Source organism: Linepithema humile, chromosome 3 (assembly GCF_040581485.1).
Source record: "Linepithema humile isolate Giens D197 chromosome 3, Lhum_UNIL_v1.0, whole genome shotgun sequence".
Classification (NCBI taxonomy): domain Eukaryota; kingdom Metazoa; phylum Arthropoda; class Insecta; order Hymenoptera; family Formicidae; genus Linepithema; species Linepithema humile.
Window position 1 is genome coordinate 20093959 of NC_090130.1, and position 18950 is coordinate 20112908.

The 18950-nt window shown below is 35.4% G+C and overlaps 3 protein-coding genes and 1 long non-coding RNA gene across 7 annotated transcripts; 1 reads left to right on the forward strand and 3 right to left on the reverse strand.

The window, feature by feature from the left end:
• Positions 1-205: 205 nt before the first annotated feature.
• Positions 206-6594, reverse strand: swm (Zinc finger protein swm). Of its 3 annotated transcripts, XM_012365838.2 has the most exons (11): positions 6454-6594; positions 6211-6378; positions 5002-5120; positions 4613-4913; positions 4290-4454; positions 3721-4088; positions 3311-3556; positions 2504-3019; positions 1628-2412; positions 1082-1336; positions 206-697 (listed from the first exon to the last, which is right to left on the reverse strand). In XM_012365838.2, exons 2-11 carry the CDS (start codon positions 6267-6269, stop codon positions 617-619), a joined length of 2895 nt encoding a protein of 964 aa, XP_012221261.1. In that variant the 5' UTR covers positions 6270-6378; positions 6454-6594; the 3' UTR covers positions 206-616. The 3 variants fall into 3 exon arrangements, with proteins under 3 accessions (XP_012221261.1, XP_012221263.1, XP_012221262.1); XM_012365840.2 differs by lacking the exon at positions 6454-6594 and having other exon boundaries at positions 2504-3007; positions 6211-6423; XM_012365839.2 differs by lacking the exon at positions 6454-6594 and having other exon boundaries at positions 6211-6423.
• Positions 6595-6663: 69 nt separating this feature from the next.
• LOC136998756 (uncharacterized) lies at positions 6664-7874 on the forward strand. Its single transcript, XR_010889292.1, has 2 exons — positions 6664-7171; positions 7345-7874. It is a non-coding gene; the product is annotated as an uncharacterized lncRNA (long non-coding RNA).
• LOC105671567 (sodium/bile acid cotransporter 7-like) lies at positions 7522-9128 on the reverse strand. Its single transcript, XM_012365842.2, has 5 exons — positions 8993-9128; positions 8657-8883; positions 8408-8551; positions 7957-8203; positions 7522-7873 (listed from the first exon to the last, which is right to left on the reverse strand). The coding sequence occupies exons 1-5, from the start codon at positions 9126-9128 to the stop codon at positions 7629-7631; spliced, it is 999 nt and encodes a 332-aa protein (XP_012221265.1). The 3' UTR covers positions 7522-7628.
• A 1544-nt stretch (positions 9129-10672) lies between these two features.
• Positions 10673-18727, reverse strand: LOC105671570 (wee1-like protein kinase). Of its 2 annotated transcripts, none has more exons than XM_012365847.2 (4): positions 18328-18727; positions 15887-16235; positions 14709-15600; positions 10673-14544 (listed from the first exon to the last, which is right to left on the reverse strand). In XM_012365847.2, exons 1-4 carry the CDS (start codon positions 18566-18568, stop codon positions 14230-14232), a joined length of 1797 nt encoding a protein of 598 aa, XP_012221270.1. In that variant the 5' UTR covers positions 18569-18727; the 3' UTR covers positions 10673-14229. The 2 variants fall into 2 exon arrangements, with proteins under 2 accessions (XP_012221270.1, XP_012221272.1); XM_012365849.2 differs by lacking the exon at positions 18328-18727 and adding an exon at positions 18103-18286.
• Positions 18728-18950: the final 223 nt, after the last annotated feature.

Consider the following 18950-nt stretch of genomic DNA (forward strand, 5'->3'; position numbering starts at 1 on the left):
TCCTACAAGACTTATGAATCATACAATATAGATACCTATTCGTATCGTACAAGTTACAAATATAGTTTCATTTTCGAATGAAAAACTCTGAATATCCTCGAAAATTACAAGCTCCTACTTATTGTATCCGTCTACCGCGTAACGAGCCTTTAAAACAACAAGAGCTAGAAAACAATGCTAGAGTTCTACGTACAAAAGAAGAGGATTTAAAAGTTAGAATAAGATGTTTCTTTTTTTTCCCATACAAAACATAGCGATTTTATTCTACAAATAATGGGATAAATTTTGGTTATAGTTATTTTTTGTTGGAAATTTGCATGGTTTGTTTTTTTTTTTTCTTTCTGTCTAATCGCGCCATTCAATATGGTACATTATACCATCGCCGGTGAGTAGTATATTCAATAATATTAACAAATAGTGTAACACTCATGATAATGCTGATGAGCACGACGTATTCCTTCGTGAAAATCATCATGGCAATGGATGCATCAAACGGCGGTGCAGCAATGTAGGCGTAAGTGCCGGGTCGTTTACGATCGGCCCGAATAATAACGCTGTCGTTACGTTTGACACCAAGCTCCTGTCACAAGAGACGCTGACGCTGACACTGACGCTGCTATCGCCGCCAGCTGCGCGGTTCACCATCCTCATCTTCCTCCTCCTCGTTCTCCTCTAAAAACAACGCCTCTGCCGCACCCTGCAAATTCAAATCACATTTAGGCTGACATTTTCTCGATTAGGGTCAACGGAAAAAAGCTATTTTTATAATCACTGTCGCACGCAATTAACTAAACCTTTTGCTATGTAAAAAATGGCATCCATGTTGTATCTTATATAATTTCGAAGATAGATCGATCCCGTGTAAGACAAACGAAGATTTTTCCTGTTAAATTTTTTCCGTCTTCTCGCGTATTTGCGAAAATCCAAATCAAAGCCATTGCTGAAAAGTCTTCCAACAATCTTTAACTCGACTGAGCAATGTGCAAATCAAAATGGCTTAAGAAACTTAACCAACTTTTCCAAATTTAAATTTAATTGCATAAATTATTAAGAGAATCGGAATTATGAATTCTATACTTACTTCCAAGTCGATATCCTCGTCTGTCGCAGGTGCAGCCTGTTCAGAACGTGATGACAGTTGTACAGCTGCACTTGAGTTACTACCGGCACCTCCGCGATGCAAATGATGACCGGACACCCAAGTTATTGACAACAGTCTGTCTTGAAATGTGCGTCCTTTCACCAGAGCAACCTCAGCTTCTTTTCTTGATTTGAAATTTATCACGATCGAAGGAGTTGCGTCGTCTACTATTTGATTTATTATTTCACCAAATTGCTAGAATACAAGAGAAATTAGAAACATTAATTATATATTCACACACTTAAAATGCAATTAATTAAAAATATAAACAATAATAAGCTCTAGTTACACGCTTAAAAGACTAACGCAAATATTGGATAGCGGAAAAGAATAAAGTAGTTTTACACATCGAGTTTTGACTGTTTCTAAGAATTAAATGCAAAATAAAATAAATTTTTCACAAAATTTTACACAACAGACATTCTCACAGAAAAGCATCTTCGATTCCGAGTTGAAAGAAAAACACTGCAAATGTACAAATCTTACTTGGAAATGTGCTAGGACCTCTGTTTTCTCCTCGGTTTCGTAACCAGAGACTAGAAGACTCGTTGGCCGATGATCCACGGAGACATGAGCGAAGCTTCCTCTACCACGGCCCCTGTACGATAACGCGTGGGTGGCGCGCGCGGCTCGATTGGTTCTCGTGCCTCTACCGACGCCGGAATTCGTGTTCAAACCCAGCGCGGCCGCTTGGGCACGGAGCTCGTTCAATCTCTTCTGCAGTTCGCCAGCGTCCTGGCCCTCCTGCTGCGCGGTCATTAAATCTAACTCGGCGTCCAATATCTCCTTCTGCGTTTGCTCTCTAGATTTTACCTGTGACTTGTTACCGCCGATCTGACCGTTCGCGGCCAAATCCTTGCGCAAATTGTCGATCGACTGCTGCATTGCCTTTATCGTTTGCATGATCGAGTCCTTCTGCTCCGGATTCTTCTCGGCCTTGTCGATTAAGACGCGCAATTCGATCAGATGCTTGTCCAGTAGTTCCTGTTTCCTCTTGCGCAAATCCGCGGTCAGCTTTATCGCCTCCTTGCGCTTCTCCTCCTGTTTCTTCTTCAGCGTTTCCTTAGCCGCTAGTATCTCCTGTGTCTTCTTTATCGCGAGAACTTTGTCTTCTCGAGTAGGAACGACGGCAGCTTTCGGTGAAGTCGGAACTGAGGTTTGCGACACTTGCTCCTCGGTTGAACGACGTGTAGGAACGTATTCGTTATCCTCAACCTTAGCCGGTAGTGTTACAGCGGCGCCTAGTCTTTCTTTCACAGAAGGACGGCATCCTGAATATAAAAGAAATTTGATATTACGTACATTGCCTTTGCGATGTTTATATTTATTGTGAAATAATGAGTATGCAATCTCTCGTCTTACCTGGCGGTACATTTTCAATAGCTCCGCCAGCCGCGTTAGTATTGACATTATTGTGCCAAAATACTTTAATAAATCTATTATTCAACACAGCCTCCGTGCTTCTGTAAGCAGCCTTTGCTTCAGCTGGTAGCTGGAAGGTGACCAACGCCGCCTCAGGATCACCGCCGAAAGTAACTTGAATATTTACAATTTTACCGAACTTCGAAAAATGATTATTCAACTGAGTTATATTGTTTAAGCTCCGCGGGACCTTTTTCAGTTCGAGTGAGCAATTGGCCGGGTTATGTACCACTCTTTGTTTCGGTCCCAAACGGTTGAAGTCAAACGCTTGTTTACGCTTCAGCGGATTGCTTTGGGTGTGGGTTATTTCCGAAGAGTTTGTGTGTGGGATAACTGGCACACTGATTAATTCTCTCTGCCCCCTGCCGTAGATTCCTGGCGCGGGTTGCGGGTGCCTTCCCCACGCCATACGCGGCTCCATGCTGGGTGCATCCGGATTATATTCTGCAAAAGCATCTGACATACTTAATGCATTATACATCAATGCACTTGTCATAAGATACAACGTTGTAATATAACTTTTCTACGTTGTTCAATTTATCAGGCACTCTTATCTCAATTTAAATTAGAATTACAAATTATGTTTTTAGCGGTTTGGTCAAAATTTCAAAGTTAATCGAACTTCAGAATTTTTATCCCCCCGCCTCAGCATAAGACACAATTAATCCTTTTATTATTGCTTTACGATAATGATACATTGAACAACTGGGAGAATTAGAAATTGTCAAGACACACGGAAATACATACCCATATTAGAATGGTGGTTTCTTAAATGTGGTGGTGGTAAACTGGCAAGAGGGAGGTGTGGCGGTGGCGGATTGCCATTAGGACCCTGCGGTGGTTCCGGTACTGTGGCCACTGGAACTGTTCCCGGAGCCTGGGCGCTATGCGGTCCAAAGCTCAGAACTCGACTCAGAGCCACATCCTCTAACACAACCGGATCCGTACCGTGATCATAAGGGCAAAGATCTCCCCTCATGCAATATCCCTTTTCTGCAAACATACGTACAATGACAGATAAACTTGAATACCGTTTGTCTAAGCAAAATTGGACACCGCTTCTTTCTCGCGAATTTACGAATAATTATTTTCACATTCAACTATTTGAAAAAGAAATAAACTTGTTTCAAACGCGACAGTTTTGTCGAGATACACACCGTCGAAATCTCTGCAGCGTCTCTTCGCTTGTTGTGGAAAAGAGCTCGTCTGATTATTTGGAATACTACTCGCAACAGCGACAACGCTTTGTATTGATTGACTAGTCGTAGACAGCCTCATGTCCACATCCCCATGATTACTATCTTGAGTCGGTGTGCCACCACCAGGACTTCCTTCGATTCGGTCCGTTCTATCCATCTCCATTCTCTCGAAACGATCAATCTTTTTACGCTCAATTGATCTTGAACGCGATCGAGATCGCAGCGGAGTCGGGGATCGATTCCTGAACCTTGCTCGATGGTCGCGATTGTCTGGACCATCACGTATCCTAGATCGTATTGGTGATGTACTACGGCTTCTAGAACGCCTGAAAATGAAGAATGTACAGTAAAGCATGTTTAGAAAAGAGGATTGTCCGTGAATATCTTAAAAAAATGAAAAAAAAAAAACTATATCTTTCAAAAAGAATTTCAAAGCTAAAATAAATATAATTTATTATGAGCACTTTGTAATAAAATTAAATTTTCATTAAACATCATTAAATATTATGTTTCAAATGCAAACGTACCTGCGATCATGTCGCCTAGTACTAATAGGCGGAGATTCATTTCTCCATGGCCGACTTCTGTCTCTTTCTCTGTCGCGCCGAAGGTGTTCTCTACTCCTGGATCTACGCCTATCTCTTTCCCAGGACCGTGATCGCGATCGTGTCCTTGATCTCATTCGACCACTCCTGCATTTTCCATACCACAGAATAAAATTAAAATTCAAAATATTTTTTTTTATGAAAAATTAAAAAACCACAAATTTTTAATTTTCACAAGCTTCTCTAGTTATAAACGTTATACTGTGCTTTTTTTTTACTTTTTTAAAAATATAAAATTACCATACCTGCTTCGAGAACGTTTTTCTTTCTCTTTGTCCTTGTCCGAATCAGATTTTCTAGTCTCGCGTTTACTAACCACAGCTGGCGCAGATCCATTGATTTGAAGTGGAGGAGGAGGATTTGTAATCATAGGTACTAGCGAAATTGTTGTATCTATTAATTTTTCCGTCGCTGATGGTACTACTGGTGCTGGTGGATTTATACCGGGCGGCGTCCCACCACCGTCTGGGTTACTTTTAGGTGGTGGGAGTATGTACTCTTGAGTTTCCAACGTTTTAAACAGCAATTCCACGAAGCTTTTGGTTTCTGAAAGCAGCAATGAATGTTCAACATATAGAATAGAGATAATCAAATTTTTTATTTATATCAACAGTGAAATTTTGCACAAACAAACCTTGTTGCAAGAATACATCCAATTGCTCGACCATGCCAACACGTAATTCTTCCAAAGTCTTGTCTTTCTTAACCAATGCATAGACATATTTAGCCAGGGCAGCAGGATCTGCATCGCATCTAATAAAAAAAATTAATTGATTAATTTTTAAGCGCTTATTACATGAAAGTAAAGCAAAAAAAATCATAATATTCATGTAGAATAATTCATATTCATAATTCTAAAATTGATGAAATCTTTACATTTGCTCATTTTCTTTTTAATAAAAATTTGTTCACTAACTTTCTTAACAATTTTATATAATCTTCAATTTTACTATTATACAATTTTCTATTAAAATATTTAAATTACAAAAAATTCTAATAAAAAAATGTTTTGTGCATTATCACATCATATAATGTTTCACTTATCATTTGTCTACTGCACAGTAATAAAAATAAAATTTAACACATATAATTTTAGAATTTTTGACCAAAGCAATATCTAACAAGAAAAAATAGATGCTTGATTAAGTTATTTTCAAAAACAAAACATAAATTCTACATATTATTTCTGTCTATATCATCCTTGACTTATTCTGCAAGGTAAACTGAATGTCAATGACAATAAACAATATGCATTTACACATATATAAAGTCAATTTAAAATAAATATTAAAATTAAATATTAAAATAAACTTTCAAAATATCTATTATCTGTGTAACAGATATTAGTATTTGATAAAACTATCTTTCAATTATCTGAATCAATACCGAACATAATAAGCTACAGTCATTAAAAACAAAAATATTGAAATTTTTTATTTATGCAACTTAATAGCGTGATACGCATTTGCTGTTTTACATACTACATATTACAAGAACACACACAGAGGAACAATACCTTCCAATCCCCAAACTTATTGTTTACATGCCTACTTTTTAATTGACAAATAAATAAAGATGCACAGATAGTCAATCTAGATTTACAGGCAATTGTAACAGTGTCATGTAGCTGACAGAGACAGGATGTGAAAGGGCATATCACGTCAAACAGTGCTTTGCCCGGTCGCATACACAGGCAGGGGGTGATAATCGGTAACACCCCAAATAAATAGCATACCACACGCGGCGAGCGGGTTTCACCACATGTACGGCCATTTACAATATCAAACGCGTACACACATACGCGTTATAAAAGCACACCTCGAGTCCAAGCTGGCCTACTTACAGCGGTTCCAGGACGGCAGTCAGCCACGCCTTGAATTGCTCCGGATTTTCGATAATCATCTTCAACGGAGTACGCGACACGGGCACACAGACAGAACACGGATGCACGTTAATCGCACGAGTTTCACGAGTGAGAATAAGTACTTCCTAAGTAAAGACAGTCGCCATTCTGAAATCAGTCGCTGTTAGAAGCACGTAACAGTCACGCGTAGCTAGAACTGTACCGCTACCGAAAAACTCTTACGGAAACAACTGCTGCCGCCGTGGGTTCAGAATCGTAATCCGGTCCCGCTCATAACCTCTGTGGAAACATGGGGAAAATACCTGTAACCGACGACACGTATACCTGAACCAAACATTCGATTTTCCCGAAAAATCGTGAAAGCCACGATGTAAGAATGTAAAAGTTTGTTCGCGTCGCATGTCCCAACGTGCCCGTCACATTACATATACTATAGATTGAAGCGTGTTGGAGCATGTTGGGACACGCGACGCGAACAAACCTTAAGGTGATTCGACGGTAATGAATTTCTGTGATTTTCCTGAAACCGTTTCACATTGAGTCACTAGGTGGTTACTTACGGACTTCACTGAACTCTATACAAACTGGACAGCGTCTTCCCATGTAAGCGTAAACGAGTGGTCAGCAGAAAGAAGCAGTGGGATTGTCGTCTTCTTTTTTTGCTTGTTGAAAGCCTTCTTCATTTTTAATATACATATGCATAGAATGCGTATAGAATATACATGAGTATACACATGACATGTAATTTTCTCAAAGTGTTAAAAATTTATTTTGTGTAATTATGAAATATACGTAGTCATTAATATTTGTGTTGTAAGTCTTGATTTTGATCTCTATTGAACCAATTGTGTCTACAATTTACAACTGGAATTACAATGTTATAAAACACATGAACATATGAAACATTTTATCCAAGTTTTCATTACATTATATAAAAAAGGTAAAAAAAAACTTCCTGTTTTATATTATTAATATATATCCCCTATTAATCAACATTTTTTTTCTAATATATTCATAAATAGCATATATTATGTATATGTAATAGTTATATAACATACATATTACAGCATAAATCTTTTAATAATTTATCTATTTAAATTCACCATTTTCCAGGCTTCAAGATTTCAAAATGTGTTGAATGTAATTGAATGTAATTAACTAACGTATCTCCATGCAAAATTGGTCGTCAAATTCTAAAATCCTATTTTAAATTTACTAAAGTTTTACATTACTCTAGTTTTACTCTAGTTAAGATTATTAAATTGACTAGTGCACAAAACAGTGCGAAAATGTTACTTGTTACACTTTATTTTATAAATGGCAAACTTGGAAGATAAACTGACATCTTTTTAAAAACCAAGATATTTTGTATACAACATAAAGTAATTCCAAATTTCTTACGGAGCTAGCCAGCTGGCTAACAAACTACCTAACAATAATTGTGCAACAGGTAATATCGTCAATGGTAAATTTACTGCTGGTCCGTAAGCCGAGCCGTGATACGCGCCTCGCAAGATCCAGCCGCCGAGACCAACAGATTTGTGGGTGCTGGTGAATAATGCAGCTAACAGAATATTCCGCGGCAGCCATTGAGAGCACAAGATCCAACATAAACTGCTGAGCAAGAGCTGGCCGACGCATGCTGGAAAAGATGAGCATAGCTGAACATACAGGACGAAAGGGTCCTTCAAGAATGGGAGAATCAAATCGGAATAAATAATTTACCAATAAGTACGCAGAATAGTATATCGACTGCTTGTAACGATGAAGCATCCGCCAAAACAGCGTCGCAAAACCAGTGATACGCTATTGCGAGCAATAACGTTGGAGAAAACCATTCTGTATTGAGACTCAAGTATTTGTCTTTCAGTACGTATAGGCGTAGCATGATACCCACAGCCAGTGGGATAAGTGTGCTGTATACAGTCTCTCTGAGATTAATCCCAACCAGCGGTGGAGTGGACGTTCCTAACTATTATAGAGAAATTATTTATAACTTTTTCTAGAAACAAACTAAACCCTTAAATTTATTGCTAAGATTATAAGGTTGAAATAATATATAAATGTGGTAAGATAGATGTCCATAATCATTACAGAAAAGTTACAATTTTTTCACTTTCCGGAAGCCTTTCATTTTGATGTTGTAATTATATTACTTTTGTAAAAAAGAGCTTACCATAAGATACAGTAAAAGGGGAGATAAAAATAATCCTCCAAAGTGGGACACCAAAGTGGTAATTACACTTGTAGGCAAATCGGCTTGTGCCAGACGACACAAAGCAAGTCCCGTACTAAATGGTGGTGGCATGCAGTACAATACCTAAAAAAAGAATTGTCATGTTATTTGCAGCTATGTGCAGTCAAATTTAGCATATCTATTTAATCTATTAGAACAAAAAATTAATCAATAATTAGAAATACTTACTTCTATGCCTTTCAATAACCATATATTAACTTTCGCATAGGTCAATAAATACGTTCCAATTCGTGCTAAAAAGGGCATTAAAATGTATATGAAAGTCATGACGAATGACAAGAGATAGCCATCTCTTAATGTTGAATACAGCGATTTAGGGTCGCATAATAATCCAGCTTCCAAATATGTTAAAGGCACAGCAAAATAGCGAATAATAAAGTTACCGTTGATTAAACCTGTGACAAGAAAGTAGTAAAATAGTACACTTGTAATCAACACGAATAAGATATGCACGTATTATTATTAATTATTAAATTAAATTAAAATATTTGAAGAATTACATACCATTTGTTCCACCAATATGCGGTTGAATAGATGCAAGCACCATGCATGCAAGCATTAATAAGACATATTTATATCGATAGAGAAGATTAGTTTTTTTTCTGGGTTGTGCATTAATTGGAATGAATTTTATACACATTTTCAATTATTCTGAATCATACCTAAATAAGAAAAAATTCATGTAATATTTTTTTGTATCACGTAGCATTTTGAAGTGAAAAAATTATTTGTATATATAAAATATAGTATACATATATATATATATATACAAGTTAAAAAATAATTCTTGATGTCTTACCTAAAGAAACATGCGTGAAAGCTAAATGTTCAGGCTGCATAGAAATTGCTAATAAAACTGCCAGTGAAAAGAGCAAAGACAAACCAAACTTTAATTTTTCAACTTCAAAATATCAGTACAAGTAGCATAAATTCATCCATGTGTTATCTATCATCTTAGTGATGTAAACTCATCGAGTAATTTGATTCTCCATCATTGCAAGTTAATGAAACTTATATAACTAAATATTAAAAATATTTTTGAGGAAATAAGAAATATAGAAATTTGTTATACGAAAAAATTTTAATTCTAACATCTTGGTGCAAGAAAATCACTGCAAATGTGTCCTATATAAATTATTAGTATTGTAATTTGAGTACATTTGATTTTTTGAATTTTATCACAGAAAAGAATCAGTACTAGAAAATAGAAAAATATTTGCTATAGCAAAAAAAGAGATTTCTTTAAAAACATATTTATTATAACAATTAATTTTAAAGCACAAGCCTCAACTTTGGTGCCTTATACATATGTAATTATCACTATCATCCGTCATCATGCTATATAAAAGCATATTATTCAATATCTGAAAGCAAATGAGAACGAGCCAGGAAGAAACTGTTACTTATTTGTAAAATGAAAAGTACTTTTTGTAATACTTTTAAGGAATTGAAACGGTGCTTATCGAATAATAGAATATTTTTTATGCACAAATGTTTATTATTTATTAAACTGCTATTATTACATGCACTATTACATAATTGTATTACTATCTATTTGATAAAACGTGAGAACATTTTCATAAAAACTATAGTGAATCTAAGAAAGATTTTTCATGAAATTATTACAAAAGAACTATTGTAACTTTAATAACATGCAGAGTTTATTTACGACATTGAAGGTTATGATTAGTTGGAGATTGTAATACACGGTTTGCAGAATTAAATTATTATTCTTTATCTAATTTTCCGTTTCTGTCGTGTTTGATGTTAACAAAACTGCACTGAGAGAACAAATCAGTATTTATCACAAATCGTCACAAATACGAGCCAAAATCCTCTCTCTCATCTTCAGACAGAATTTCCGAATACGTTCAAACAAGAACATAACCTCTTTCTCTAGAGAGAGAATTCAATATATGATATAAATATTTTAATATAATTCTTTCTAAATTATTAATTGATAAAATTATAAAAAATTTTATGTTTTATGATACAATATTTTTATTAATCAAATAAATAAAATTATGCTGATGAATTTTATTTAAACAATTAGTTTTATCTATAATCATTCTCCTGATAATATATATGTAGTCTTCAAAAAACACAATAAATTCTTTAGTCAAATTTCTTACATTATTGTATTCTTACGATATTCATATGTGTGTGGTACAAATAGAACATCTGTTTCACCTGGAAAAAGTATAACTTTATTTTAAAATTCCTCTCCAATGATTTTGTGCGCCGTTACAAAAATTTCATACGAGAAATTTGATTTCCTGTCTTTTCTGTGATATCGTTAACGTATATTTACATATACGTCTACACCGCCCATCATGCAGCATTAACATCTTTTTGTACCTTCTTACTCAATTTTAAAATAACTTATCTCAAGATCGGTATGGGCAAATTCAACGACGAACGAAAGATGCAAACCATACAACATTAACAATTTTTTTTTTTCAATCACAGTATGTGATATTATATTCATTGGAATTAAATGAATCACGCTAAAAAAAACTTAGACTTTTATACAAATTCCTACAAACGCTGTAACTGATACACGCAGGTAGCAATATGTTTATCAACGTTTACCGAAAATATTCTAATTAAAATACTCTGTAAGCCTTGTGCAAAGCAGCATTTTTTTTCGTGAGCATTTGTTCGCGATTACATGATGAAAATTTTAAGAATCGGAAGTAGTCGTGTTCATTATCTTTCATAATAATATTATTCTAATAATAATAATTAATAATAATAGATAATAATAATAATAAGTTTAATAAAATGTGAATACCTTGATAAAAGGAGGATGCAAACTTTTTGAAATAAGTGTATCAGGAGCAGAATGATTTTACTCTCCTCCCCTAAGTAAGATATTCACATATTTTTTTACATAACGCTGTATTTTTTATACACGTCTTAAGACTAGACACACTGCACGGGTGTCTAAAATGCGATTGGATTTCTTTCGTACGTATCATAACACTCGATAACCGAGCTGCAAGATCTAGCGAATCTTGTCACATCGTCGACATAAAAGAAAAAAAAAAAAAGATGTAGTTTGTATCACAAACTAGCCGTGGACACCGTACAATAAAAATACGTAGAATACGTCAGATCTATTATAACCAGCAATATACAAAGCATAGATTGACTCGCATGCTACGTTCATTAGAATAAACAATAAGACCAAAAGGTGTTACAAAGTTGAGCTCATGAGACACGCTTCAATATTTCTTTTGTGAGCACGAGGTACATGCAAGAAATTGTGTTAACTTGTATTATATATTATTTTAATCGATCAATTAATACGCAAGTTAGTAGACGAACCGATTCCTTTATAAATTAATTAATTACATATTAATCGTGTTAATTTGTATAGTTTTAGAACGTTTTAAAACTGTGACAAATGGTACAAACGATCAATTGTTCATGCAAGGAACATGCGAGGAAATGATACATGGAACCGTTGATCTTAAATTCTACCACACTACAGTTACAATCCTACAGTTCATGCGTCGACCTAACGCTTAACGACAAGTCATGCTCCATAAACGTTTCTTCTCGAAATACTATTCTTAAGAAACACACACACTCTCTTTCTTTCTTTCTTTCTCTCTCTCTCTCTCTCTCTCTCTCTCTCTCTCACTTAATAACATGTTTTCAATCCTTCATGCTTGCAAAAGATGAAAATTTCATGAGCTCCCCTTGTTTGTATCAAAAATTCGAAGTAATGATATTTTAACATGCCTTACAACATAGCAAATTGACAAAATGAAGTTTAAAATTATGGAAGATCGATAAACTGTAACATCTTCGAGAAATCATCAAATCTTGCAAAATGAGTTTTAACACGTGTCATCGTAAGAAGCACGAATCTCCATTGTGATATATCTGTTATTTGCAAATTGTTCCTGCCGTGAGAATAAAGACTTCGATTATGACGGTGCGTGAGTTAATGGCACAAAATATAAATGTAGAAAATATAAAAGCTGCGAGAACTATTAATTTTATCAGTGATACATTTCGCAAGCATGACGTTCAATTTCAGCGTAGCGTTGTCATTAATGATAAGAAAATTTAACTGGCAAATAAATACCATTTCTGTGAAATAAATACCATTTCAGTTGTTTCACTCGGTTTTGCAAAATTAAATAGTACTCTTTTGAGGATTAGTTATCGGGTGTGGACAAAATCATTTGATAAAGTTATTTTACAGTCTTCGGTAGATTAAAATAATTTAACGATCACGCGTTTCATTTTTTGGAATATACATAAAAATAACGAGGAACGTTGACTTTGAATTGTGAGCGGAAAGTAGCAGAAAGTAGTTTAAACATTATGTGGCCTTAATAATTGATTAATCAGAAACCGAAATAGAAAATTATTAATTATAAATTATCAATATAATTTGCATGATGCTGCAATGCGAGATTAGCTTTAGTTTTGTTAGCTTTACAAATAATGGATAATAAAAAAAGGCACTAGTGATTAGCTACGTAATTAACAGCGTATTGTGTAAAATGTAATAGAAAAATATATTCGTCAACCTGAGATTTCGCGTTATAGCTACTCTTAAGTTACATCTTAAAGGCAAAGGTAATTACGTTCCCATTATTTTTTTTTGTTTTTTTTTTGGCAATACTGTGAAATAAAAAGTCAATAATATCGACAGGCATACGTATGGTCGGAAATCGTACTTATTATTTTCGTACAAGTTAAACTTGCTTTCAGTACAAAATAGTCCGTGTAAATGTTGCTTAGATTGTAAAGGAAGCATTACAATCGACAAACGAAAAAAGAAAAAGAAAACGAAAAATGATTAAAAGTGTATAAGAACAATTTTTGTTGTTATTAATGCAATTAGAACATTTGTTCAGTCGTGCATTGTCATGTTTACAAAAAAAAAAAGCGTTGTTCATAAGGTATAAAAGAAAAATATTCAAATGTTAAGATAATTATAAACTTTGCAATCCCTGAAAATTGAAAGTTTTCTGAATCTTAAAAGTAAATTTTGTGCGTTCAAGGTTGTAATAGATATTTCAATTAATTTACATGCAATGTTTCCAGATCATTCTTTCTTATTACTCCGCATGCACTGCACACCGAGATAGAATAAAATTGCATTAATTGAAACTTTGCATCAGAATAAGAGAAGTTTTAGAGTCCAGTACATAAGAAAAGAAATGGATAAATAAGAGAAATCCTATCAACGTTGAAACAAGAGGAATGGACATTAAGTTGGTCTCAAAACCTTTCTTACTGCACAAAATTAGCCTGCTATAATGCAGTTTCATCCCATCTTGCGATGATCCAAAAGCAACTTTCTAGCAATCGACTCTATTTTCAGATTATATTGTCACATGTCGGAAATTTCGCGAATTACACGACCTTGCTTCCTCAGAGTTTTCTAATACTGCAAATTTACTTGCTATAGTCTGGTATACTAACGATTTTCTTCTCGACAATCAAAAAAGATGCACGACCGGTATGATAGTATTAAGTATTAAGATAAACATCGTCTACAGCTATATCATAAACAATCGTTAACGCATTACCCTCATCATAGGAAGAATGTTTATCCACAACTGCGCGTATGGCATATGAGTGTCCTATCGTCGGGATAATCATACTTAAACTAGATACGATATCACATGGCAAGGTGTTGTAGGAAACCAATCGCTCCCCTAATTTCACCTTTCAACCCTACCGTTTTGCTCTGTCATAAACTCAAGGAAGATTCAAAAATTTGTAGTGCTATTACTACGATTGACCTTTTTGCCTATAACGCGGGATGACGCCATCCTGATAGCTATCGGTCGTAACAGTCGACTGCTATTGTTACCCTCGGCTCCAGGGGCGACATTCGGTGCAATATTCTTCAGATACATCGCTGCATCGTGGAGTTGTTTGGACAAAATCTCATTCTTGAGTTTCTCGGCGTTCAGTTCCCTTCGAAGTTGCGCTTTGGTCTTATTTCCGAGCGGGCACAAGACCCGGTGTTGTATCAAAGCTATCGCCGAAGGTCTCATTTCTGGGTTGGGGTGAATCATCAACTGCAAATGCGACAAAAGAATATCGTCAGGAGTGAAATAGATTTTCTCGGCAACAAATGTGTGTTTGTTGTACGAGATGTTCGATAAATCGAGCGGAAAATAATATAGCTGCGGTTGCTTTATTACTTAAGTTTCAGAGAACTTGAAAATTTTATAGGTCGCACCTTTAGCAAGCTGTTAAGATCGCGACTACAGTGCGACAATTCTTGCAAATTTCCTAGTCGAATGTCATGCCACGCAGGTCCGTTCTTCGGCAGGGGTCCGCCACCGCCCGCCTCGTAAACGGTCAGTCCTAGGGCGAAAATATCGGCTTTCGGCAGATGACTGAAATCGTCCCGCAGGATTTCCGTCGGCAGGTATCGGCAGTCGCCCTCCTCCACCTGCGGATTGTTGATGGTGGTAACATGGCCGAAGTCACCAATCTTGTAGGTGATCTCCTCCTCGACAGTCTCTTCTTCGTCGAAACCATCGTCAGCAGAATCGTAGTTGATGGCGAGCAACCTTTTCTCTTTGGAAATGAAGATGTTGCCGGGCTTGATGTCCATATGCACCAACTGTTTGCTGTGTATGTAGTTCAAACCCTCGGCTACGTGCAGCAGCAGCTGGCGCATTTCTGGCTCGGTGAAGTACTTTTTCTGATTCTGTAGCACAACGATTGTGTCCGCGAGACTGCCGCCGTTGCAGTATTCATTTTGGATGATCATGTGATTGTCCTCCGCCCACGCGGAATAGTAACGCACCACGTGCTCGTGCTTGCCCAGCACAGCGTGCGCCTGCACCTCGTTCAACGCATTCTTCTCGTTCATACTGCCTGCCACGGGCTTAATGCTCTTCTTGATGGCGTACGTACACCCGTCCAGTCGATTGATGCATTTAAACACTGAGCCGAATTCGCCAGTCCCGATTAACTCCACCTCGTGAAACTCTTTGTGGTACCGTAATATATTCGAATCCTGTAATGCCACGCGCTTCGTCGCGTGCTCGTATTCGTTATCGGAATCCTCGGAGTCGACGAAGTCAAACTTTGGTATTTGCATGTCCGGTGAGCAACTGCTTCTATTATTATTAAGAAAAAAAAAGATATATATATATACATACATACTTTTAAATTAGAATTATCAGGAGATAAAAATTATTAAAAATATTTTTACAAAGCAGATCTTTCTTTATAACACACTATTATGCTTCAAAATTTTCAATATTAAATAGCTTAGTAATAAAATCTTCAATTTAATCTCAGCTAGTAATAAAGAATTTGTATTTTTGCTATATTAGACACTATGTAATATAAAAACTGACAAATAATAGATGGAGAATGAATCGTGCAGTTCAAAATACTCACCCATTAAGACTACGTTTGGATCTGGATCTTTTTCTTGCTGTCATTAAAATGCTATTAGGTGTAAATGGATTTACGTTTGCTACAGGCTTCTCAGACTTATTTTGGTAACTGGGACTTATTTTAGAAGGTCTAGGTTTGTCTAGAGAAAATCTAGAAGAACATCTAGAAGGAACCGGGGTTTGCAGCACACTCTTCTGTATTAAAGTTTTTGGTGTAGTAGGCGAATCACGTAGACATAGGGTTCTCACGCTCTTGTAGGGTGGACTGCATGCTGTTGGAATTTTTTGAGAACAACTACTAAAACGACTGAAAATGCTTGAAAAAGAGCCCTTCGTGGATGGAGTAGGTGCTGCAAAATAAATATTTATCAAATATAAATGTTTTGTAATCATCATAAATGTACCAGTAATTATGAAAGTGGTCTGAAACAACGAAAAGAAAGAAAATTGAACTTATCAATTTAATTTTTATTAAAAGAAAACGTATTGGACTTTTTTTAAATCATAAAAAAATTTCTTTTACTTTACCCAAACGTAAAAATTAAAATATCTGTAAATAAAAAAATGTATGACAGACTATTTTCATAATCACTGGCATAAATATGCTTTGCAATAAAATAAAAAAATTTTGAATGTATTAATATAAAAATTATTAATATATAACATAAATAATATATTTTTGAATATGTATGTCGAACATGCCATTATTATATTTAGCACGTTTCCTGCCGGAGCAATTTTAGGTGAATGTGTGAATCGCATGCGTCCATATTGTAAGACTAATAATTTTGCTAGTAGCATATAGCTTTCTAAGACTGAAAAAAATTGTTATAAAAAAAATATGTAACGTTAAAAATGCGCCACAGAATAAAAATATTTGCTTTAACAAGTTATTATCGTATAATTTAAGTCAAAAGAAGAAAAATATCAATAGAAATAGAAAGTTTAACAGTTTAGGATGCATGCAACTCACATGGCAAACACATGTTAAAAAAAATATTTAATATATTTAATTAAGATTAAAACAAATAATAATAAAAATAATAAACAAGCAAGAGAAAAATGCTTTAAACTAAAAAATAAGATATTAATAAATAGAAAAATAGAAAGTTTAACAGTTTAGGATGCATGCAACTCACATGGCAAACACATGTTAAAGAAAATATTTAATATATTTAATTAAGATTAAAACAAATAATAATAAAAATAATAAACAAGCAAGAGAAAAATACTTTAAACTAAAAAAATAAGATATTAATAATCCTTATCCTCTCATATTCTTCAGAAAGTAATATAAGCACAAAATTGTATGCAATAATTAGATATTATATACAAGTTTTAGTTGTGTTATTAGTACGAAATGTTCAGAGGACATCCCAAAGATATCGTATCTCTCAAAGGTATCTTTGGAATGTCTTCTGAGCATCGATCATATAATTTTTCCCGAAACTTTTCCGAAAAATGAAAACTTTTATGTGAATTGGACAATTCTATTCGAATTCACATGAAATTTTCACTTTTCACGTTTCCACTCCTAGGGAGAAATTACATGATCAATGCCCTGGACATCTTTTGGATACGTGTGCTGTGTGTATCTAGTTACTGATTTGAAAACGATCGTAATCACAGATTATCATTTAATTCACGATCGTAATTTCAGAGATTAGCTTGCAGATTTTTTTACAACAAATTTTACATGATAGCACGATGCAAAAAAAATTGGCAATTTGTATCAATATCAATTATTTTACACCATGCTTTAATACAGATTTATATGAGTGTTATCAGCTTGAAATATTCATAATAGAAATCACAGATATAAAATAACAGAAAAAAAAGAAGTTGCAGACAGAAAGAGAAAATTAACTATATTATTACAAACAAATTTTTCATTAAAAAAAGTAATATAGTAAAATAATTCAAAAATCATATAGATCTAAAAAAATATATATAAATATAAAAATTAATTATTTTAATCAAATACATTAAATTTCCAAAGATTAACCCAAATCTACATAAAATTAAAGTTGAAATTTTAATATAAAATATTAAAAAAGGCAAATAAAAATCAAAAACAATATTCTGATGATCAATGCCAAAAAATCTCTCTCGTATAGAATAAAATGTTTTTATGTATTGTAAAATTAAATGTGTTAAGTTTCTTGCTAAATTTGTTCAGGCAAGATACAAGTTACGTAGCAGGCACAATACACTCACGAGGTTTCTTGGCTCTTTCCTTGGACATATCGAGCAGCAAGCAAATGTGTACAATAGTTGAAAACGCAAAAAAATTTACGAAAATTTTTAATCTAAAACGAAATCTTCTCGAAATCTACGTAGAAACTAAATTCACAAACACAAAGAGGCCACATCCAACATGTTGTTTTTGCACACGTGGGGAATAAAGACGCCACTATGGTAGCGTGGAGGAAGGATACTAACCTTTCGCGATAGAGGGCGGAATTTTGTTATTGTTTGTTGGCTGGCCGTTTTCATCATCGTTGCAATCCATTGCGCTGAACAGCTTACGCGGTTGCAGCGGGGGCGGCGAGCCGATGTCCTCCACGGACGAGTCCAGGACACCGACGACATCGTAGTCCGGGCTGTTGTTGCGACAGCTCCAACTCAGCTCTTCGTTCTGCATATCACACGCGTCGTACTGCACCTTCTGCGCGACTTCCATATCGCGCGGAAATTAACAATATAGACACACACGTACCGTAGATTGTGCGGCGCGAGACGAAACGCGACAGTGACGTTGAACGCGCAAACCGAAAACGCCGGCGACAGACGCGAAAGCGGGGTTACGACGTATCCACGCTCGCGACCACGTTCATTCAAATCCTCCTTTGCACTCCACGCTCACGTTCGTTATGCTCGCTGGTGCAACGCGACCCGCAGCCTGGCCGATCGGCCAATCCGCGTGCGGCTTGCAGAGCTTTTCGCAACAGCCGGTCGTGTAACGCGCGCGCCCATTGGCTGCAACTCGCTCACAATGCATGCGCACAGTGCCATCATCTGCTCTACATTATGCCGGCTGCTTCGGGCTGCTTGTCGGGAAAAAT

What these genes read in the sequence shown, in the direction of transcription:
- LOC105671570 (XM_012365847.2), bottom strand. Translation starts at nt 18,568, where the DNA reads ATGGAAGTCGCGCAGAAGGTGCAGTACGACGCGTGTGATATGCAGAAC. An exon ending in TCCAAACGTAGTCTTAATGG is followed by an intron (nt 15,601 to 15,886) that starts GTGAGTATTTTG and finishes TAATAATAATAG; the next exon opens with AAGCAGTTGCTCACCGGACA. An exon ending in ATCTTAACAGCTTGCTAAAG is followed by an intron (nt 14,545 to 14,708) that starts GTGCGACCTATA and finishes TCGCATTTGCAG; the next exon opens with TTGATGATTCACCCCAACCC.
- LOC105671567 (XM_012365842.2), bottom strand. Translation starts at nt 9,128, where the DNA reads ATGTGTATAAAATTCATTCCAATTAATGCACAACCCAGAAAAAAAACT. An exon ending in GCATATTGGTGGAACAAATG is followed by an intron (nt 8,884 to 8,992) that starts GTATGTAATTCT and finishes TTCTTGTCACAG; the next exon opens with GTTTAATCAACGGTAACTTT. An exon ending in GGTTATTGAAAGGCATAGAA is followed by an intron (nt 8,552 to 8,656) that starts GTAAGTATTTCT and finishes TTCTTTTTTTAG; the next exon opens with GTATTGTACTGCATGCCACC.
- swm (XM_012365838.2), bottom strand. Translation starts at nt 6,269, where the DNA reads ATGATTATCGAAAATCCGGAGCAATTCAAGGCGTGGCTGACTGCCGTC. An exon ending in ACGCTGCAGAGATTTCGACG is followed by an intron (nt 3,557 to 3,720) that starts GTGTGTATCTCG and finishes GTATGTTTGCAG; the next exon opens with AAAAGGGATATTGCATGAGG. An exon ending in AAACCACCATTCTAATATGG is followed by an intron (nt 3,020 to 3,310) that starts GTATGTATTTCC and finishes TAAGTATGTCAG; the next exon opens with ATGCTTTTGCAGAATATAAT.